Below are 20010 nucleotides of genomic sequence, written 5' to 3'. Positions count from 1 at the left end.
CCTGGAGCCATCAATCCCTGCTCCAGACCTGTTGGATTGAAGCTGTTTGGATTTGTTGGATTCACCTTGGCTTTGGTCTGATTTCTGGAACAAATTACTTTGTTTGTTTAAAAACCGAACCAATATTTTAAAACTTATATTTCTGGCAAAAATCAATCTGTTTTCAATGAGCCCCATGTAGATAAAGGCATCATGTCTGACAAGAAAAGGTGTGCACAGTCCAGTTAGTTACCACTTGTATTTGCCGTACCTTTGTCATTCTATAGAGTTTTTTAAATTGTGCTGTCAAGAAAATACAAATGCAGGACAGGTGTAAGTGGTCAGAAACATTCACTACCATTTCACTTATGTGGATTTTGAGGGTCAAAGCTATGCATTTTTATCAGCCTTCTTATGATCTCTCAGCCCAAGTGAAGATCAATGCCTCAGAACAGGCAAGGGAGTGCATGCTGAAGTGTGTTGTTTCAAAGGAAATGGATGCTGCTGCTACTGCTAATGAGAATCTCTGCTGGTTTAGAGGGTGTTCTTGATTTCATAATTCTTTGATTTTTAGCAAAGAAATTTAATATTTTAATTCTTTAGTTTTTTATCTAAAATATTATAGGATAGGGTATATCTTGTCTTTCTGGAGGTTTGCATGTGTGTACCCCACTACTCAATTCATCCATCTGATGGCCTTTAGGGACACAAAATGACAGGTTGAGGTGGAGTATTTTGGAGAAGCATCCTGATTCACCTCTGATATTAATGCTGGTCAATGTGAAGTGTTTCTGATGATCTGTGGATAGACATTTTATCTTGTCTGTTTGACTTCTGCCAATATCTCAGGTGCTGATGCTTTCCACCCATCAACAGCTTTCCCTCTTTTGGAGGACACAAATAGATGTGCAGTATAGGAGTTGATATTCACTAAAATTGATGTATTCTCAAAATCAAAAATAACTTGCTCTGAAAATTCAGATAGCTAACTTAGGAGGAAAAAATCAAGTTCCACGTATTTAACATCAGCATTGTTAATCAAGATGTTTGAAAGAAAACTAATATTTTCCAAGAAATTAAAAGCAAATCCAGTCTTTTTGAAAATCAGGGAATTTTATTCATTTCAATTCCAAGGGAAATGAAAGACTGGTAGAACTGACCAGAATTGGGCATAACGAGCACAAATTCTGAAATACCTTTTCAGAGTAGTTTTGTTATCTTGCCATGTAGTTTCTCTGATATTTCAATAGACACTAGAGAAGACTGTCAATAATTCTGAATACTTCTAAATTATGATTTGAGGATGTTAAATTCTGACTATTTGCAGCTTTGCACATGAAAAAATTGAGCATCAAATAAAAGCATTGCTCCAGTAAAGTGGCAGAAGGTTTTTGTACAGAATGATGAATTATGTCCAATATTTAAAACTAATCTCTTTCATTACATTTGTCTCTCTTCACTTTGAAGCTCTTTTTTTTTTTTCCTCCATGTTTCTGTCATTTTGAGGTAGAGAAAAAGACAGATACTATACTTGTGTCATGGAAAATTATTACATGATTCAGTAACACCATACATAAAGGAACAGTAACTGACAGATGCATAGGAATTTCTGTGCCAGATCAGACTAATGGTGCACATAGTTCAGTACCTTTTCTCCTGGGATTAGACAGTTCTAGATGTCTGTGCATGTGGAACTGATGGGTTTGGTCCTCAGCATTTAGGAAACCTGCTGCCAGCTCTGTGACAATCGCTCTGCAGTGTCTGTCATTCAAGGAAAACACAGAACAGGCTTTTCAACAGAAACAGGCATTTATTTCACATTGCTGCTGGTTCTGGGACATGATGAGCCTGACGCACTCACTCTGCTCCTGAGTGCTCCTGTGTACATGGAGCAGCAGCTCACCCACCTTACCTTCAGCTTTGTAAGGTTCTCAGGGGCATCACTCCTCAATTTAATTAGCTAGCAGGGCATGCCAAAAGTTCTGAGCATCTAAAAGGCTTCTTTCTTTGCTTCTGTGCCCTCTCTGTAATTCTTCACATCAGGCATTTTGAGTTTGCTGATATATCCCAACCTTTGTTGGGGAGGATAATGGGCCACAGCTGCCAGGCACACTGTTCTGCTGGAGCTTTGAAATATGTTTAGATTTTTAATTAAAGGAACTGTTAATACCTCCTGTTTTCAGAAAGATGTCTAACATGTAAAATAAGAAAAAAAATCAAATGAGACGTGGCAAAAATGCAGTTATGGCCTGTGGGACTCAGTGTCAGTTGTCTTCCTGTAGTTTTTCCACATAACAGATGACAGGCACTTTTTAGTGTTGTCAGCTCAGAGAAGAGATGGCATTTTGTGAAGGCTGCCTTTCTTTCATGCATAGTTTGAGGTAAAGAATGAGGTGTTTTGCAACATGTAGTTCCAATTCTGCCTTTAAATGTGTGCCAAACTGTGCTGTTGTCAATTCTGTAGAGAAAGTGAGCATGTGTAGGTGTGGGTGAGGGGGCAAATTTCATTTCAAGGGCTGGTCTCTGAGCAGTTCTCCAAGCTAAGCAATGTGAGCCTAATATTCTAATTCCAAGGGGACACTTGATACTGCACGGTAAAATTGCTTATTAAATTACAATCAAGAAAAAAAATCAGGAGATAGACACTGTTCAGCAGGCAGCATGGAGGGAAAAAAAAGGCTGAATTCTAATTATTTGAATAGCAGAGTTAGTGCTATTTCACTACGTGGAAATAAAATTAGGTTGTCACTGATACCATTATTAATGTATGAGAAGATGCAGAAAAACAATTTGGTTCCTAACACCCCTTCTGCCCCTCCTACCCACCCCCAAAAAGAGAGAGAATAAAATAAAAGCAAAATGGACTTGCATAAGGGCTTTCTAATATGGGCAGCTGTGACAGATTTCATTGCTGTAGTAGTGTAATGCAGATGATTTATAAATTACCTTAATTTGAAGGCGAGGCGTTGTGTAAACAGTATTGCATTTATTATTTTCCCAGTTAGATCAAAATGTAAAAAGGCATATCCAATATCAGTAGCACTGTTTATTACTCTAATCAGAAACAGAAAATATATTTTCAGCTACTCTAAACCTTATGTGTTCTTTTATTATGCATGAGCAGCTATTACTGCTGTTCAGTCATATACATCTCTTAAGGTAGTCACATTGCAAGCTCTGCCTTTTGAATGGCTTTCCAACAAATAAAACAACCTTTTTGCATAAAAAGGTATTCTGCAAACATAATTAAGTACTGAAATCTACATTTTTATGAACATAACATCTTCATACACAAGATGAATCCATTGGAAAAATTTTAGAGGTTTTGCTTCACTTTGTCATTGGAGCCAGCACAAAAGGATTTTATTTTACATTACAACACTGAACACATCTTGTGCCCTTGAATGTGAACTGCCTTGAATTTGGTTAAGATTCTGTTCTCCAGTCTCATTTTCACACTCAATGAGCCACTACTGTTTCAGCCCAAAAGGGATCAGTCAGTAAAGCTGCATCATGAAACTGGTTGTAGAGTCTGATCAGATTCTTTAAAACTCATTTATATTTAGCCAGTAGTCACAAAGCTAGCTTCAAATGCTGCTCAAGATATGCCTTCCCTTTTGAGTATAATTTGGGAATACAACATCAGATTTATGAAAAGGATACAGTTTAAAGACAGTTTTCCTCTTATGTTATTCATACTATGTTATAAACATTAAGAGTAAAATCTATAAATATCCAAATGACTTTTTTTTCATTTATAGATTTGTATTTTCCATACAAGTAGATATTTAATTATTAACATAAGAATTTTCATGAAAATTAAAAAAATAATGAATTATTAATAAAACTCTCCAGATTAGGAATCTGGCAAATAGAAAATTTGTTGATTTATTAGTTTGTCTTGATAAACAAAGTCTTACAGTAACTTAACCACCTAAGCTGGTAGACATTTTTTTAACCTGTCATCCTCTGAGATCTGATAAGATCTGAGACAAGGAAAGAAAGTATGGAAATTTTTTCTTCTGTATCCTCCCTCAAATACTGGTGCTACACTCCAGAAAGTGTCTTGAATGGGGATAAAGCAAGAGAGACCAAGGGGGATTGCTTGGTAAGACAAGGTTCAGATGGTGAACTCCTGTGTTGGAACAAGTGCTGCTGCTGAGGGAGAGTGTTTAGGATTGTCAGGGCAGTGTCTTTTGTGATGTGGATCACCATGATTTTTGTTTAACTCTTAAAAACTGCATGTATCCAGGTCCAAAGGAGGAGTTAAAATGCCTACCATGACCATGTGGCAGGCCAGGAAACTAATGTCCCCAAAAACCTGCAGAAGCCGGGAAACTAAGGATAGAATTATGTAAGTTAGAAATAAAGGACTAAACCCAAGCCAGTGAAAAGGATAAGGCCCATAACTTTGTGTTATGAGGAGATCCTTTGAACTATACTCTGCAGTTAGACCCTAAAACTGGCTGTTTCTGAGAGGACACATCCTTTTGGTTGGACATTTCAGTGTAAGGTGTACATTTGGGGCATTGAATAGCTAATTTATCCACTCCCTCAGGAAGCCTGGACTTGCATATCCAACCAAAACACCACTGCAACCAGACCACGAGATCAAACATCAAGTGCTCTTACCCAATTTCTTTAGAAGATATAAGCATTTCCTGGGGAAGAAACAAGAAATTAGCCTCGTCCTTCCTTGAGGAATGTCTTACCACAGCTCTCCTTTGTCACCCTGTTTCTTCATGCTGGTACCCAAAAAGCATTTGTAATTGCTTCCCAAGTAGAACAGCTGCACCAGGAAGGGACAAAGAGCATCACACACAGCAGGGGGGACATAAAGCCTTTTGCACCTCTGACCTGCCAGAGGAGTGATCTGACCACTAGGTTAATGGATTAGGAAAAGGTGGGTAGTGGAGGTACTCGGGAAAAAAATACAGAATTACACTTCCCTTCCTACTGCTAAAGTCAGTTTACCACAAGTGAGGAAGCAGAGCCTTTAAAAAAGCAGCTGCAAAATATGTAACATGGTACAAAGGACATCTTGGCTACTGTGATACAACATAAATGTTAACCATGCATTTTTTGTCAGCAAGTGAGAGTCAAAGAGGAGCAGTTGGCTTAGTGGCACATCACCACAGACACAGAGCTTGGCCTTTGAACAATTTATTGGTACAACAAACAGCTTCTCAGTCAGCCAGAGCGAGGCCTTAACAATTCAAGGACAATTTTTTATATATTCAAAGCAAATGAACAGAGATTTACATACTTGTTTTTAACTTTGGCTTCTCTTCAATTGCCAGACGGATGTTCTAGTTCGTTTCTTCTTTTGTTTCTGTCAGAAATACAATTATAACGCTGAGCAGAATCTGTTACTGCTTGTTGAAAGCAACTGCTGCCGAGTGAGCTCAGCTCTGCTGACTGCCTCCTTCTACCATCTAGTGGCACTTTCAGCACACTGCTCTCACCCTCTACTTGTTTTAAAGAGTTCTATGAGAATGATATTAAACATATACGTTTGAAAAGGGTAATGTTTCTGGAGAGGAAATACCTTTCTCTGAAATGGGAATGTAGTTTTCATACATAAATTATTACAAGAGAATACAAGAGATTCAATGGTCTAAAGAATTAATGTCAGAGAAAAGGTGATTGATTTCTAGTCTGGTGTTTTTTGTTTTTGGTTTTTTTTTTGAGGTAGCACTTGGATTTTTAGTTGAAAGCTGCAAAATGAAACCATTGAATATTCTAAAGAAATGCCTATTAGAAACCCAGTTGGTTTGCTATTTAGCTGGATGTTTAAAGGGCACAGCAAGAATTAGAAGACATTACCAAATGTAAAGCTTAATAGAAAGCCTATATTTTCCTTTCTGATTACATAATAGTATTAAGAGCTCTCAGTGTTCCATTTTGCAGCAGATGCTTCTGTTTCATATAAGGTAAAATTTTAAATGTCAATGAACTAGGAATTTCAGGCTTGGGATGTTTTCAATCAAAGAGTGAGTTCTGACTAATTATATGACTAAACACATGAATTATCTCAAATGCATTCTATTCTTTGAACTGAGGTTTGGTTTCTTTCACAAAATGCTGGTTTGGGTGAATTAGACTACAAATGAAACTAAATTTTTATCCGATTCTCAAAGAAGTTTGTTTCTTCCTTTCCACTTGCAGCAAACTGACAAGGCAAACTGATAGAAGTCAGAATGTAGAATCTCAGCATCCAGGATACTATTTTTTTTTCTTTTTTTTTTAAACATGTGCCATTCCCTATTCTGGTCATATTGACAAGCCTTCAACACGTTTTCCAGGGTGGGAAGATCCCCATAAGGTGGACTGCTCCTGAAGCCATAGCTTACCGCAAGTTCTCTTCGGCGAGCGACGCGTGGAGCTATGGGATAGTCATGTGGGAGGTGATGTCCTACGGTGAGAGACCGTACTGGGAGATGTCCAACCAGGATGTAAGTAATGCTCAGAATCAATCTGCAAGTTGTTGAGATGTTCCTTGAAAGTTTTGTCGCTCCCTGAGCTGCTTTGCCACCTCGTTCCCTTTCTGGGCTGGAATCTCAGCTTATTTAAGTCACCATAATTCTGTCAGCTTCAATGAGACAGTTCATTTATGCAGCCTGAAGACTTGGCCCTCTCTAACTAAAAGCTTGCCTAGCTTCCTACCATGGATTAAAGACAGATTACGAAGAGTCATAGCCAGCTTGCCAGGCTCTAATGCTGGTTATGTGTGGCTTTCCTCCAAATCCCTGGGAATCTACATCAGACAGGCAGGTTGATGTAGTTCTCAGGTAAGCTGTAAATCAACACTTATGGGAATACTGGAACTATTCTGATGATGATGGCCCATTATGACCAGTACAGTCTGACAGTATCCTTCAATGGGCATACATAGTTAAATTCTAAAAGAATTAAGCTATCATGAGAAATGTATTTGCCAATTCTCCTTTCTAAGAATTCAGTACATTCTTTTCACCTTAAGTCTACATATAGGCTTAACCACAGTGCAGGACAACAGTCCTACTTCATATCTAAGTTATGTTTTCCTCTGACTTTTTTTTTCCAAAAGTGGTGGCCAAATAAGCCTTCGCAATTAAAAAAATATATATATTTATTTCTAGTAAAATAGAAGGCTTGTTCTAGAAAAAGAAGCATGAAATGGTGGGGGGGTTTCTCTACCACAATTTAAATTTTCACAGGTTCTCTTTTGTGATGGATCCCCATGACAGCTCAAACTGGTATACTCAGTCTTCACACCAGCCATCAATCTCTATGTCAAAATGAGGAATATCAGCCAGCTCACCTTAACCTCTCTTACATATATGCCTGGAATACCTCTGCATTGGTTCTGAAGAATTGACAAGACTTTTCCCAGATGGCTGTTTTTATAATTCTTGCTAAGTTATTCAGCTCTGCAAGTCTGGTTGCTTGTTAAGGCTGATCAGTCATTTGGGGATAAGGATCTGAGAGAGACTTTCGTTTAAAAAAATAAAGTCAGAGTGTTTCAGGAACAAAAGAAAAGAAACCCAACCGAAACCATCCAAAACAGAAAAAAACTAGCAGCCATGCAATAGCAGAGGGTGTTATTCCTGAGGTAATCTTCCATCAGAAACAAAGCTGAACACAGCCATGGAAATATCAGCCTGTTCATCATTAGTGTGCTGCTGCAAAACCTGATTACCCTGCATTGCATGGAGTGCACGTTGTGTCAAAATGCACACACAGCCTCAAACTTTGTGCCTTCCCAAACTAAGAGATGCAATGTTTCACTGGGAGCCTTCTTTTAATGGAAGACTGAACAAGAAAAGAAGCTGGAAAAAGGAACTAGCAAATCACACAATAGCTGAGGTTGAGGGGCCCTTTGAGATTGCCAAGTCCAGCCCCTCTGCTCAAACAGGGTCAGCTGAAGCAGTTTGCTCAGGGCCGTCTGTGACCAGATTTTGAGTATCTCCAGGGAAGAAGCCCATGAAACCAGAGATATTTCTGAGCAAAGTTGGCCCTTCCATAGTGCCTGGGTTCTGTGCAATGCCAGTGCTTCCGAACTGCAAGGTCACCTCTCCCTAACTCTGCCAGTTTGTTTTCCCAGCCACAGGTGATGGGCAGCTGGCAGTGGCTGCAGCTTGAGGAGGAGGTAGGGAAGAAGATGCTTTGGTTTGAGTGGCCTGGTTTTGGTAGTGGGTTGGCTTCTCTGAGAAGCTGACAGAAGAATCCCCCATCTCCAATGGAGTCAATGCCAGCTGGCTGCAAGGCAATCCACTGCTGGCCAAGGCTGAGCCCATCAGCGATGGTGGTAACACCCCTGGGATAACATATTTAAGAAGGGGATAAAGAAAACTGTGCTACTGCAGCCGAAGAGAGGAGTGAGAATATGAGAGAGGAACAGCTCTGCAATCACCAAGGTCAGTGCAGAAAGAGGGTCTGGAGCAGAGATTCCCTTGCAGCCCATGATGGACACCACATTGAGGGAGCCTGTGGAGGCTCACCGTGCAGCATAGATCCATCTGCAGCCTGTGCAGGACCCCATGCCAGACCAGGTGGATGACCCAAGGAGGCTGTGACCTTGTAGGAAGCCCTCCCTAGAGCAGGCTTCTGGCAGGACCTGTGGCCCTTTGGAGAGATAAGCTCATGTTGGAGCAATTTTGCTGTCAGGACCTGTGACCCCATGGGGGACCCAGACTGCAGCAGGGGAAGAGCATGAGGAGTCCTCCCTCTGTGGAGGGAAGAGTGGCAGAAACATGTGATGAACTGACAAAACCCCCATCTCCCTGTCCCCCAGTGCCACTGGGGAGGAGGAGGCAGAGAAAATCAGGAGTAAATTTAAATCAGGGAAGAAGGGAGTGGTAGGGAGACGATGTTTTGAAGACATGGTTTTATTTCTCCTTACCCTACTCTGATTTGATTGGCAACTACAAATTAAATCAGTTTTTCCCCAAGTTAAGTTTGGTTTGCCCATAAAGGTGGCTGCTGAGTGATCCCTCCCTGCCCTCATCTTGATCCACGAGGCTTTCCTTGTATTTTCTCTTCCTTGTCCAGCTGAGGAGGGCGAGGGACAAAGCTGCTTTGTGGGCACATGGCATCCAGCAGGGTCAACCCACTACAGGCATTGTGTCCTACTGATCTTGTGCTGTAAACAGGGAATTTCAGTCTCTATTCCAGTTGTGAGTGATTTAATCTGGTGTTGGGTCAACTCTCAGTGAGGAACCCAACTGCCATCACCTCTTTTATTTCTTTGTAATGGTAATCCTTCTCCTCACACCAGGTCCATTCCCAGTACACCTCTTGGCTGTTACCACTAACTAGGAATGGGGGCAGAGGGAGACTTTCTGTCAAGTCTGTTCATCCCCACTATTCACCTGCTGAGAAGAGGGTTGGAATGACTGGTAGGACCCTCACATAAAGTCCAAGTCACCAGGGATGAGTAGTGCATAACACTGACCTTCATTCCAGCTGCCTCTCCCTTTCTTGGAAGCTGGCTTCAGCCTGTCTTCTTCCCCTTTATCAAACCCTATGATGTATTCAAGGCCACGCCAGCAGTGAGAATTCATAAAGTAAACTCTCAATTTAGAATATATTAAATAATCAGCTACAGCGTGAAGATAGCAACATTTAATTACTCCTACATCCAAAATAGAAGTATCTGCTAAAGCAGAATAATGCTGCAGGCCCTGTGGATGCAGCTCATGCTAATGATGCCGACTCCTGGAGGCTTTCCCTGCAGTTCAGCAATTCCCAGCACAAAGGACTCCTTTCCACCAGAGCCCTACCCACAGGCTTTTCGTGCCAGAATGTTAACAGTGGGCACCTGTGACCTTCTACATACATTTAGTGACTTAAAGTGTCACTGGGAAATTTCAAGTTATTAGACATACTGTAAAGCTTATTTTGCTGGATACTGGGACATTTCTTTTAGCACAATAAATTATCCTGAATTCACAGGAGCTTGTTTTGCAGAAATAATAGGACTTTCAAAGGTCAGTGATACTGTACAGATGGCAGGGAAAGTAACAGAGAGGGGCAAGCACTAAATGGATTCATAAAAGGCACAGTATGCAAACAGCAGTCAATAAGGTCTTGCATGAGTATAGTTCTGCTACCACAAAATGTCTGGTAACATTAACATTACAACACCTAGTGAGACTTGATCATAATAAAATTCTTACTTAGATAGCAGTAAAATATTGATTGAATTGTATTGATTGAATTGGGTGGGTTTTTGTAAATTAACAAAAGTTTTCCAAGTATAAACTCTGCAGAGCTGGGTCTGGTTTTCTGGGGGATTATTTTTCACGTTCCATCTTACAAATTGCTGACCCTTCAGTCACAGCAATAAAATCAGGGGAGCCACCCAAGCAGCACAGAGCTCGAGCTGATATGAGGAGTGTTAAACTGATACCTGCCACCTAAATAAACCCAGTCTGATGCTCTGAGACTGCAGTTGCTCACAGGTGTCCACTGGGTCCGTGCCAGCCAGAGTGACTCCACACCCTTGCAAATCCAGTGTTTTCCATTTACATTCCTCAGCAAGGATTCGGAAGCCAAACTTAAGGAAACTGAGCTGGAAAATGCCGCTCATAAAATTTTTAGTACTTCACACGGTGTAATGCAGAGGCTTAAAAATGTTACTAAGCTTGAGAAATGTTCTCGTGTAAGTAAATAACCATTTTATTATTGTGGTAAGTCAGTTCCGACCAGTGTTGGTGCTGATTAATGCACTTCTTAGATGTGTGGCAGGCACCAGAGGTGTCCATTAATTAGGGCTGCTGCACAGTCTGTCGTGTCTTATTGCTTAATTAATAAACATTAGCCAAGATATTGAACTTTCCAGTGAAACTAGTGTACTGATGAACAGATTGTGCTAAGAGCCTGGCTTGCTAATGCTCATGTGAGGGAAGGAAGATTTATATTCCATGCATTTGGTTTGTAGAACAGCTGTGAGTGAAGTCTCCTGGGACACCTGTTAGAGCCACTCTATAAATCAGTGCAAGTTGCAGAGCTACAAGATTCGAAAAGAAAAGGAAAAAAAAAAGAATATTTAATGGATTGCAATTGGTATGCAAGAAAACTACTGTAGCAAGAAGAATAAAACTCCTTACACTCCTGAAAGTTTCTTGTAATAGTAAAAAAAAAAAAAACCCTTACCCTAATATAATTCTTTCAACTTAGAGATATCAGAACACTTGGCAGGTGCCTGGGATTGGCTCTGTACCATGAGGCAGGAGCAGCTGCCTCTCCCTTCTGGTAGATTTTTCAGATGTCAGAGGACACAGGGACAATGTCCCTATGGATTCTCTTCTGTCTCAGTCTCATTAAAAAATCTGTCAGTTAACTTTTGAAAGCAAGACTCTATGTTACTGTTAATAATGAAACTATCAGGAAGATTACAGCTTTATTTTCAGGTGCCATTTTTGCCAATTTCCAATTATTTCAAAATTAAACATGCATAAATTTTATGTAGCAGTCCATAAAATATTGTTCAAACTATTTTGGTTTTATACTGTATTTTTATATTGTTCAGACAATCATAATTAACATTAAATATTAACTCTGTGGTCAAGCTTTACAACAATGTCTAACATAAAAAAAAATGATAAGAGATATTGAACAGGCTCCAGTGTTTAATATCATCTGTATACAAAGATATTAAAAAAATGGTCCCCTTTATAGAAACAAAAACCTAAGTATGAAAAAGCATGGAAATAATTAGCTACGTTAACCATAAAAAATATTCCCTTTCCATTTGATACCCATCAAGTGTTTGCCACAAAACCAGAACCAGAGAGCAGTGATGAGCCTTTTTGTTGTCAGAAACCATGCTCATGTTCCTGTTCTTCCATGTTGAAATAGGTGGGGCACTGATTTGCCATTGTGGAAAGGGTCACACCCATTGCTAAAGCTGCTGCTGTGTCCTCCTTGTAGATGCAGTTGTTTAGACCATCTCATGATTAATGTGGTGTTTCATCAATTTTAAATAGGCAAGGAAAAAACTCATTTCAAAAGAGTGAACATGTATTATCTTTAGATTTACATAATATATAATGCTATATTACTGAGAAAAATTTAGTATTTCTTCCCTTTTAGGTATCTAATTCTTCTGTTCAGAAAGATAGGTGCAGAGCAGGAGCTAAAATAAATATATAAAAACACAAATAAGGAAATAAAAAAAATCTTCCTTTGAGACTTGATTCCCATTGCAGTACTATACAGGTATCACATCTTTACTCTGGCTTCTTAGACTCTAAAAATAATACTTGCCTCACAAGAGATACTAATGAGGCAATATTTGCAGTTTATTTTTTAAATGTGCTGCTATCAATGAGAAATTATAATTATCCCAGAACCAGCTGGTATTTCTCTTCATACTGAAATGTTCCTTTAGAACAAGAGAGGAAACAAAATGCACTGTAACTTCATTTTCAAAGATATGTTATAACAGAGTGTGTCAGAGAAAATATGCCTGGAAAATTATAGTTGGGTTTGGGTTTTTCCTGAATAAATTATTTCAGAAAAAAAACACTCATCAGCCCTCTATTGTTGTTTCCAGTAAATGCAATATGTCTCATAAAAGTAGAGCAGGTTTCCTGTTGCCTTAAAAACAACATACATTTCCTAAATTCATCATTTGCAACAGGCACAGTTAAATGTAAAGGTTATGATATCTGCATTTCTGGGCTGCTAAAGATTACCTCTTTAGTGAGTGTCAGCTCGGCTGTATCCCTCACTGTCATGAGTACCCGTGTTTTATGAGGCCACTGCTTGAGATACACTAATAATAAATGTAAAAATAAATGTGAATAAAATTTCACGTACATGGGGTTGAATTTCACCCACCCCGGGTCTACGAGAGCATATCTGTTATTGGCAGGCAAGGTTTTGAGGCAAATATTTCCCTGGCAATCCGGTGGCACTTTTTCCTGTGGCAGCTATTCCAGCAAACGGATTTTGGACAGTTGAAATAAATCCCAACAAGTAGCCAAAATGTCAGAGGGAAGGATCAGCGTATTGACACACCATTTACTGCTTGGTGTCACCTCTGGGGTGCAAAGCCAGTCCTGCCTGCACGTATGTGACCTGTCAACACCCACAGGTGAAGCAAATTCAGAGATCCCTACAGCAAGGAATGCTGCCTTTGGAGTAGCCCAGACTTCCCAGTGGGTCTAAAACTCACCCTGTGCAAATCCATGTTGCAAACACTTGTTTTTCATGCATAGGTGTTTTACCAGGATACGAGACGGCCAAACCCTACATAGGACCAAGTCCCCTAATTTTATAAAAGTCAAACAGCCAGCTGTGCACAGCCACAAAAGCCTTGTTCCATTTTCTGCCATGCCATGGAGGGGAGCTAAGGTCCTAACATAACCTCATTACTCTTATTTTATTTGCATAAGGCTTGCAGCATAAGCATTAGGCATTGCTAAGCAGAGCCAACGGCATTAATTCAGAATTCAAACAGAGAACGAGGAAAATAAGATTGAATATATTGAAGCCAGAGATAGTGCTGTAAAACATTGATTTGCTGTAAACAGTTTAATGTACCCCCTTCCAGCTGCATTAATATGTCTGCAGCATGTACATACATCTGTGTGGAAATGATGGATGTCTCCTTACAGCAGAGTGGGTATAAATGCTGTAGGTCTGCTTCTCCTAAGTGCAGTGCCTTATTAGAAATATTTTGTACAATCATTTGTACATTAGAAAACATTTAGCGTGGGTTGGATTTTTATGTGGAAGGGTTATGAATTGGTCTTATTCCTAGCTCTGTTTTTGGTCAACCACTTAGTAGCTTCCCATTCTTTTTTTATGCAAAAAATCCTGACTATGTAATTTGTATCATCATCCCCACTGCTACCACCACTCATTGCAGAATCTAGGGACCTTTTCTCCTGGTTTTTAAATCTTACATGGAATGAATCCATGTGAGCTTTTATGAATCCATGAATTTTTCCATGGATCTTACCTACTTTTGCTACTTCCTGTCAGGTAGGGCTGCTACTCTTCTTTTCAGACAATGTGTTTTTCTACTTTAGTGTTCAGTGTTTAGTGTTACTAAAAACGAGCCTTCCTTCAACTCTGATCAATTGCAATTTTTCATACATGTGATTTATCTGTGACATTGGACCTTTTTCTTTCCAAATCCTGACCAAACATGTTTCCTACATCTGCTGAATCTGAATACCTTAAGGTGTGCAGTAATACCACAATTTTAGTAACTTTTGTTGAGTCATAAACACCTTGCACAACCCAGGTTTCTGAGGGAAGCTGTGTGAAATAATGTCACTGTTAACTCAGTGTGCGGGACATTGCCTGAATTAATCAGACTTTAAGGGTCAGCAGAAACATGTCATCACCAAGTAAATTTGTCAGGTGTTTTAGTGCTTGGCTGTATTGTGACATTGCCACACACCAGCACTTTGTCAGGATGCAAATATTAGAGCATGATGGTAGCAGTGGTCACACCAGGTTAGTTTGTGGCCCTGTGACTCCCTTCAGTACAAAGTCAACCTGAAGTGGATGAAAATTACCTATTTGTTAGTTCTTTATTCTCCTCCTCCTTTTTTAGCTGTTTGAAGAGGGTGCCCAGAGAGCCTAAAAAAGTGCCTACTGTGTTTCATACACCTACAAAACATTTCATGTCTACTCTGGTTACACGTTCCTGCCAGTCCTGATTCCCCGAGTGAGGCCCCAGCAATGCACAAAGTGAGGGGGGCTGTGCCATTAATTATCATCACTGGTTTCTAATTGTCAGCTTCCCACTGTCCTTTCAGTATTTAATACCCAGTAATCACATGCACTGTATTTCTTTAGGTTATCCTGTCTATTGAAGAGGGCTACAGGCTTCCAGCTCCCATGGGCTGCCCAGCTTCTCTTCACCAACTAATGCTTCACTGCTGGCAAAAGGAGAGGAACCACCGTCCAAAATTCAGTGACATTGTCAGCTTCCTGGACAAACTGATCCGCAATCCAAGCACCCTTCACACCCTAGTGGAGGATGTACTTGTGTAAGACACTTTTGGGTACTTTTTATATATATATATATATATATACCACAAGTGGCTATCATTATGTGTTTTAGGTGGGTGAAAGCCACAAAACCCTGGCTTCACGAAGTTATAACTTTAAGTGTCTTTTAATGTTTGCATTATTGTTAATACACTGTAAAGGGACTTTTTTTCTCAAGTCATGCAGATTGTATTAGGTTTTGGGGTTTTTTATCTCTGTTTGTACACTGTCTATATCCATAATCTTTGTGAATCTCTTTGTTCCTGGGGTTTTTTTCTTTTTTTTTGGTGTTTCTCCTATGTGCTTGCTTCCTCTTTGTAATTTTTTTTCTCTAGTCAACAACCCGTCTCTCCACCTAACAGTGCTCAAGCAATTTCTGAACTGCCTTGGAGCAATATTCTGCAGAAAGTAGTTGTGTCTTAGCTTGCTAAATCTTTATCTGCAAAAGAATGGCAACAGTGACCAAATAAGAAATTGTGCTATTACTATTCCACAACAAATTTTTGATAGGGACTTGTTGGATTTAATGTCCATCCACTAGAGTTAGTGGCCTCTATGTGTATGTGCATATACATATATATAGATATAGATATGCCTTGCTACCTGTACCTGGGCCACTTTATTTAGCATCAGAGTAATGTATTTTTATGTCTTTTTATTTTACAACATTACTCAAGATCTAAAAAACTTATGCCTTATTGAACTATTATTGCTTGGGAAATCAAGGTTTTCTCCAATAATTTGAGAATGCTTGATGCAGTCAATCTGAATGATTACTGTGTTATGGGTAAATTAGGAGGTCAGCAGTTATTCTACAGAATTATACATAGAGTAATTCAGATTGGAAGGGATCCTGGTAGGTCTTTAATTGCAGTTTGTACCTAACAGTGTTCTCCTGTCCTTCAGTTTCTCCCTCTATCATTTTGATAGTGCAAATGACAATCAGTGTACTTAATGTATTTGGATATGTGTGAGTGAAACTTGGGATGTTAAGACATTAGGCTCTGCTGCTTCCTACATTGCACATAAGTCCTCTTCCACAGTTAATGTTGGCTGGCTTTTGCTGTCTAAAATTTCATTTTAAATAAATGCTATCTTTCTCCTAAAGGCTCACATGAAGCTTTTATAAACAGCAGTGTGCCTGTTTTCTGCATTATGTTCATACAGCTTCTCTACACAAAATGTAGGAAGTCAATTGAAGTTTCGAGTCCTCCCAAGTGTGGCACACAACAGAAGAATAGAAATAAATGCCCCAAAACTGTAATCCTTATTTTTTCCCCCACCTTTCTGTTTCTGTTTATTGCAGATAAATATATCCCAGATATATGGAAAATATTAGGGGAAAGAACTCCAACAGAAATGTGACTAAATTAGTTCCTTCATTTTTTACTTGCTACTCTATATAATTCTATGTAAAAGCAAGATATAACATTTTGTTCTTTTTGCTGCTTTTAGGGTGAGTTTGAGCTTTTGAATGCTGTAATCAAAGTGTTCCTGTAGCATAATGGTATCACACTAAGGAGCCATTTGGGGGCGGGGGGGGTTGTAGATAAATGTAAAAATCATCTCATGGTGTTCTAATTTTTTAAATTGCACCTCATGTTAAATTCTCTTTGTCCTCTACTTTGACTACTGCATTAACAAATTACTATAATCCTGAACACAATGATGTGTAAAGAAACATTCTGTGGGAACAAAAATAAGAGCAGTGGGAGAGGCCTTTTCCTCAGCCTGTTACTGAGCTGCAGGTCTTTAACAAAATGTTCTGTTTAAGTAGTGTAACTTGGCAGACTGACATGATTTATAAGCTTTAGACAACAGGTTAAAGAAATCTTCAGTTTATATCTGACCTTTACAGCTCAGACTCCTCTCTCATTCCTTCTGCCTTTCAGTAAAAACAATGTCTACCAGAGTAAATTGGGTGTCATATATTGTACTACTTTGGTAACCTTTGCGTTTTGTTTTTTACAGAATGCCAGATTCACCTGGTGAAGTTCCAGAATATCCTTTGTTTGTGTCAGTCAGTGACTGGCTGGACTCCATAAAAATGGGTCAGTATAAAAATAACTTCATGGCAGCAGGTTTCACAACTTTGGATATGGTCTCAAGAATGAATATTGAGTAAGTATGTAATCTATTATCCCTACAGTGACTAATCAATCTGAATTTGTTTGGATGCTGCAGTGACATAATTATTGTGAAGTATGGAGCAGGGCTTTCATTTCATTTCCTACGTCAACTAACAAAAGACAAATACAGATTTTTACCACAACAACACAAGAGAAATATATGATGAAGAGACCCAGAACCAATAATTTCATTCTGTGACAACACCAAATATATCCAAGGTCAGGCAGTGAGTGTGTTTCTTGGGGAATCAGTTTTGATCTAGACCACTGAAGTCAATGGCAAAAATAATTTCTTACTTGGTTATGGTCATCATCAAGTCCACATCAGTCCTCATGAGGAAGTTGTTCCACACCTTGAGGCCCTTTTTCAACCATGTCTGATACCACTCAATTGTTTCTTTAATGAAAACCCTGCACCCACCATATAAGTGTTTGGGCAAACTATGGATTAATATGGTAGCATGCTGATAGGATCTATTTTACTTCCTATTCTCTTCCCATTAATTCCTAATCTTTTATTTGATGCTGGGACACTGTATTAATAATGGGGTCAGTTAAGATTCACCAGTTGTCCATGGGAGGTAAGGACTGGTTTTCTCCAGCGTGTGTCACTTCACATTCACCTACAGTGAATTTCAGCTGCTGCTTTATGGCACAGTCATTGTCTTCTAAGATCCTTCTAAAACTCTTCACAGGCAGTCCTTTCCCTTCCTACCCTGAACAATTCAGTCTCACCAGATGACTTTTCCACCTCTGTGCTCACCTGTTTTTCCAGACCATTTACTGATTTGTTGATCAATAATGTTCAACATTATCCCAGCATAGGTGCCTGCAGATTTCTATCAATAACAACATTGTAACACCTGACAATTTACTCCTAACTTCCTGTCTTTAAACCTGTAATTTAGTCACACAAAGACTACCTTATACTACGTATTTTGCTACACCTTGGGTTGCATAATAATTGCCCCTTATTTTCATTATAAAGCTTTTATGAGGAATCTTCTCTAAAGCTTTTGGAAAGCCAAGTGAGGTGTATCAAATGAATCACCTTCATCCATACATATGCTCCACTGGAAACAGGTAATTTTCTAAAACAGAACTCTTCTTTGCAAATGCCGTGGTGAGTCGGGTAGATCATTTATCCAAGCATCCAATAATTCCATGCTTTACTGTAGTTTCTGTTATGCCCTGTCATTGCAGACTCACAGGTCTGTGGCTCCACAGATCTTCCCTGGAAACACTTTGTCTGGCACCACACTCCATGTCTCAGGCACCAAGAAATTTTTAAGCATGTGGAACACAGCTGATAAACTCCTGCTCTCACATCCCTGTTAGTGATTCCACTATTTCATCCTTGTTCCACTGTTCCATCTTTTAGAACTCTTGGCTAAATATTGTCTCGTTTTGGAGGTGGGTTTTTGCTTGTTTTTCAGTTTGTCCTATAACCTCCCCTCAACTTCAGACAGATACTTCACAAGTCCCCCAGAAAGGATCTGGTAGAGGAGTCACTTCAATTTTTTCTGCAGTGAATTCCAACACAAACAAATGGTTTAGTCTTCCAACAGTGGCCAGTCTTTCAGAGCTCTTTTATACTCAAATCATCACTAGATTCTACAAACTTTCTGGCAGGTTTCTGGTACCCAGTGAGTCTGCAAAAATATTTATTATGATTTTTATTTTTGGTATTACTACATTTGTTGGGGGTTTTTTCTGTTTGTTCACGAAGTTCTCTTTTAGCCTGCCTTACTGTGCTTTTACAGATAATCTAAGGTTATCATCCTTTCTACTTTCTTTCTTTAGATACTACTTCAATCTTTTGAAAGATCCCTTCTTTCTTCAAATAACCTCCATTACCCAAGACCTGCTGGCTTCTTTCTGTGCTTTATCAGGCCTTCCTTGATAAGTGCTAAGCACTGGTCTTGCATTTCTAATACTACTCTCCACCACAAAGCTTTATTCTTTTAGCTGACTGCTTTTAGCTTCTCAGATTCTCAGTATTTTTGCCCAGCCCCTGCTGACCTCAAGTGTTGTGTATCATCCCCCGCGTGGACATTAAGCCTAAGTACATAATAGTTGCCAGTTATCCATTGGGTCTTCATCTGGAGGATACAGAGGCAGGTATCTTGAACTGAAAATCTGAAGCTCATAAAGGTCATGCCTCACCCCATGAACTCCTTTAGCAGCTGCATCCTCAAACATTTAGGATATCTAAACAAGCACTGTCTATGTATGTCACAGTGTGGGATTTGCACAATTGACAAGGCGTAGCTGAAGTTTCCTGCCCTCATCACCTCTGTGGTCTTTTCTCAGCATCTTGCAGCTGGGGATGTTTACAGAACAACTAAACTAGTGGATTGTGGTGAACTCTGAGGGTTCTTGACTTCATTCCTGCCAAAGCTCTGTGGGTGAGCTCCCTGCTCTGGGGCACAGGTCTAGATGAGATGAAGGGAAACTGGGAGGGAAATCTGGGTCAGGCTGGAAGATTCACTGCTGGTTTGACTTTAGAACATCTCTCACTACCATTCCCCAGATCATCAGAAGCACAACCTCTGTCTGTTTTTTCTGTCTCAGGACTGCAGTAGTGAGTGTATCAGCCCCAATGTTTTGCAAATATGAGTAGGAAACATTTGCTACTACAACATTACTAAAAATGTGAAGAGTTTTAGAACCCACCTTCCAGATTATTCCTCAAGACTTGGAAAAATTACTTGACGGTTACTATCACAAAAGCCCCAGTGTTCTAACTGCATATTTTTTATTAGATTCTTTTTCTTAAATTACTGTCTTTAAAAAATTGAAGTTGGCAGGTCAAGAAAACTTGAACATTTACAGCTTCCCAGTCAGGAAGGTAAAAAAAGAACAGTTCATCATAAATTTATATTCTTTTGTGTACAACAGGCTT

General features: G+C 39.4%; 1 protein-coding gene across 3 annotated transcripts in view; it reads left to right on the top strand.

The window, feature by feature from the left end:
* EPHA6 (EPH receptor A6) overlaps positions 1 to 20010 on the top strand; it is a 405075-nt gene that overhangs the window by 382597 nt on the left and 2468 nt on the right. For all 3 annotated transcript variants that reach the window (XM_029961479.1, XM_029961480.1, XM_029961478.1), the window contains 3 exons: positions 6285 to 6434; positions 14782 to 14975; positions 16948 to 17097. In XM_029961479.1, the coding sequence (XP_029817339.1) occupies positions 6285 to 6434; positions 14782 to 14975; positions 16948 to 17097 (494 nt within the window). The remainder of the gene's footprint in view (positions 1 to 6284; positions 6435 to 14781; positions 14976 to 16947; positions 17098 to 20010) is intronic.

This window comes from Manacus vitellinus, unplaced genomic scaffold, assembly GCF_001715985.3.
Source record: "Manacus vitellinus isolate BGI_N305 unplaced genomic scaffold, ASM171598v3 scaffold_35_pilon, whole genome shotgun sequence".
NCBI lineage: Eukaryota > Metazoa > Chordata > Aves > Passeriformes > Pipridae > Manacus > Manacus vitellinus.
This window is presented reverse-complemented; position numbering and strand designations above follow the sequence as displayed.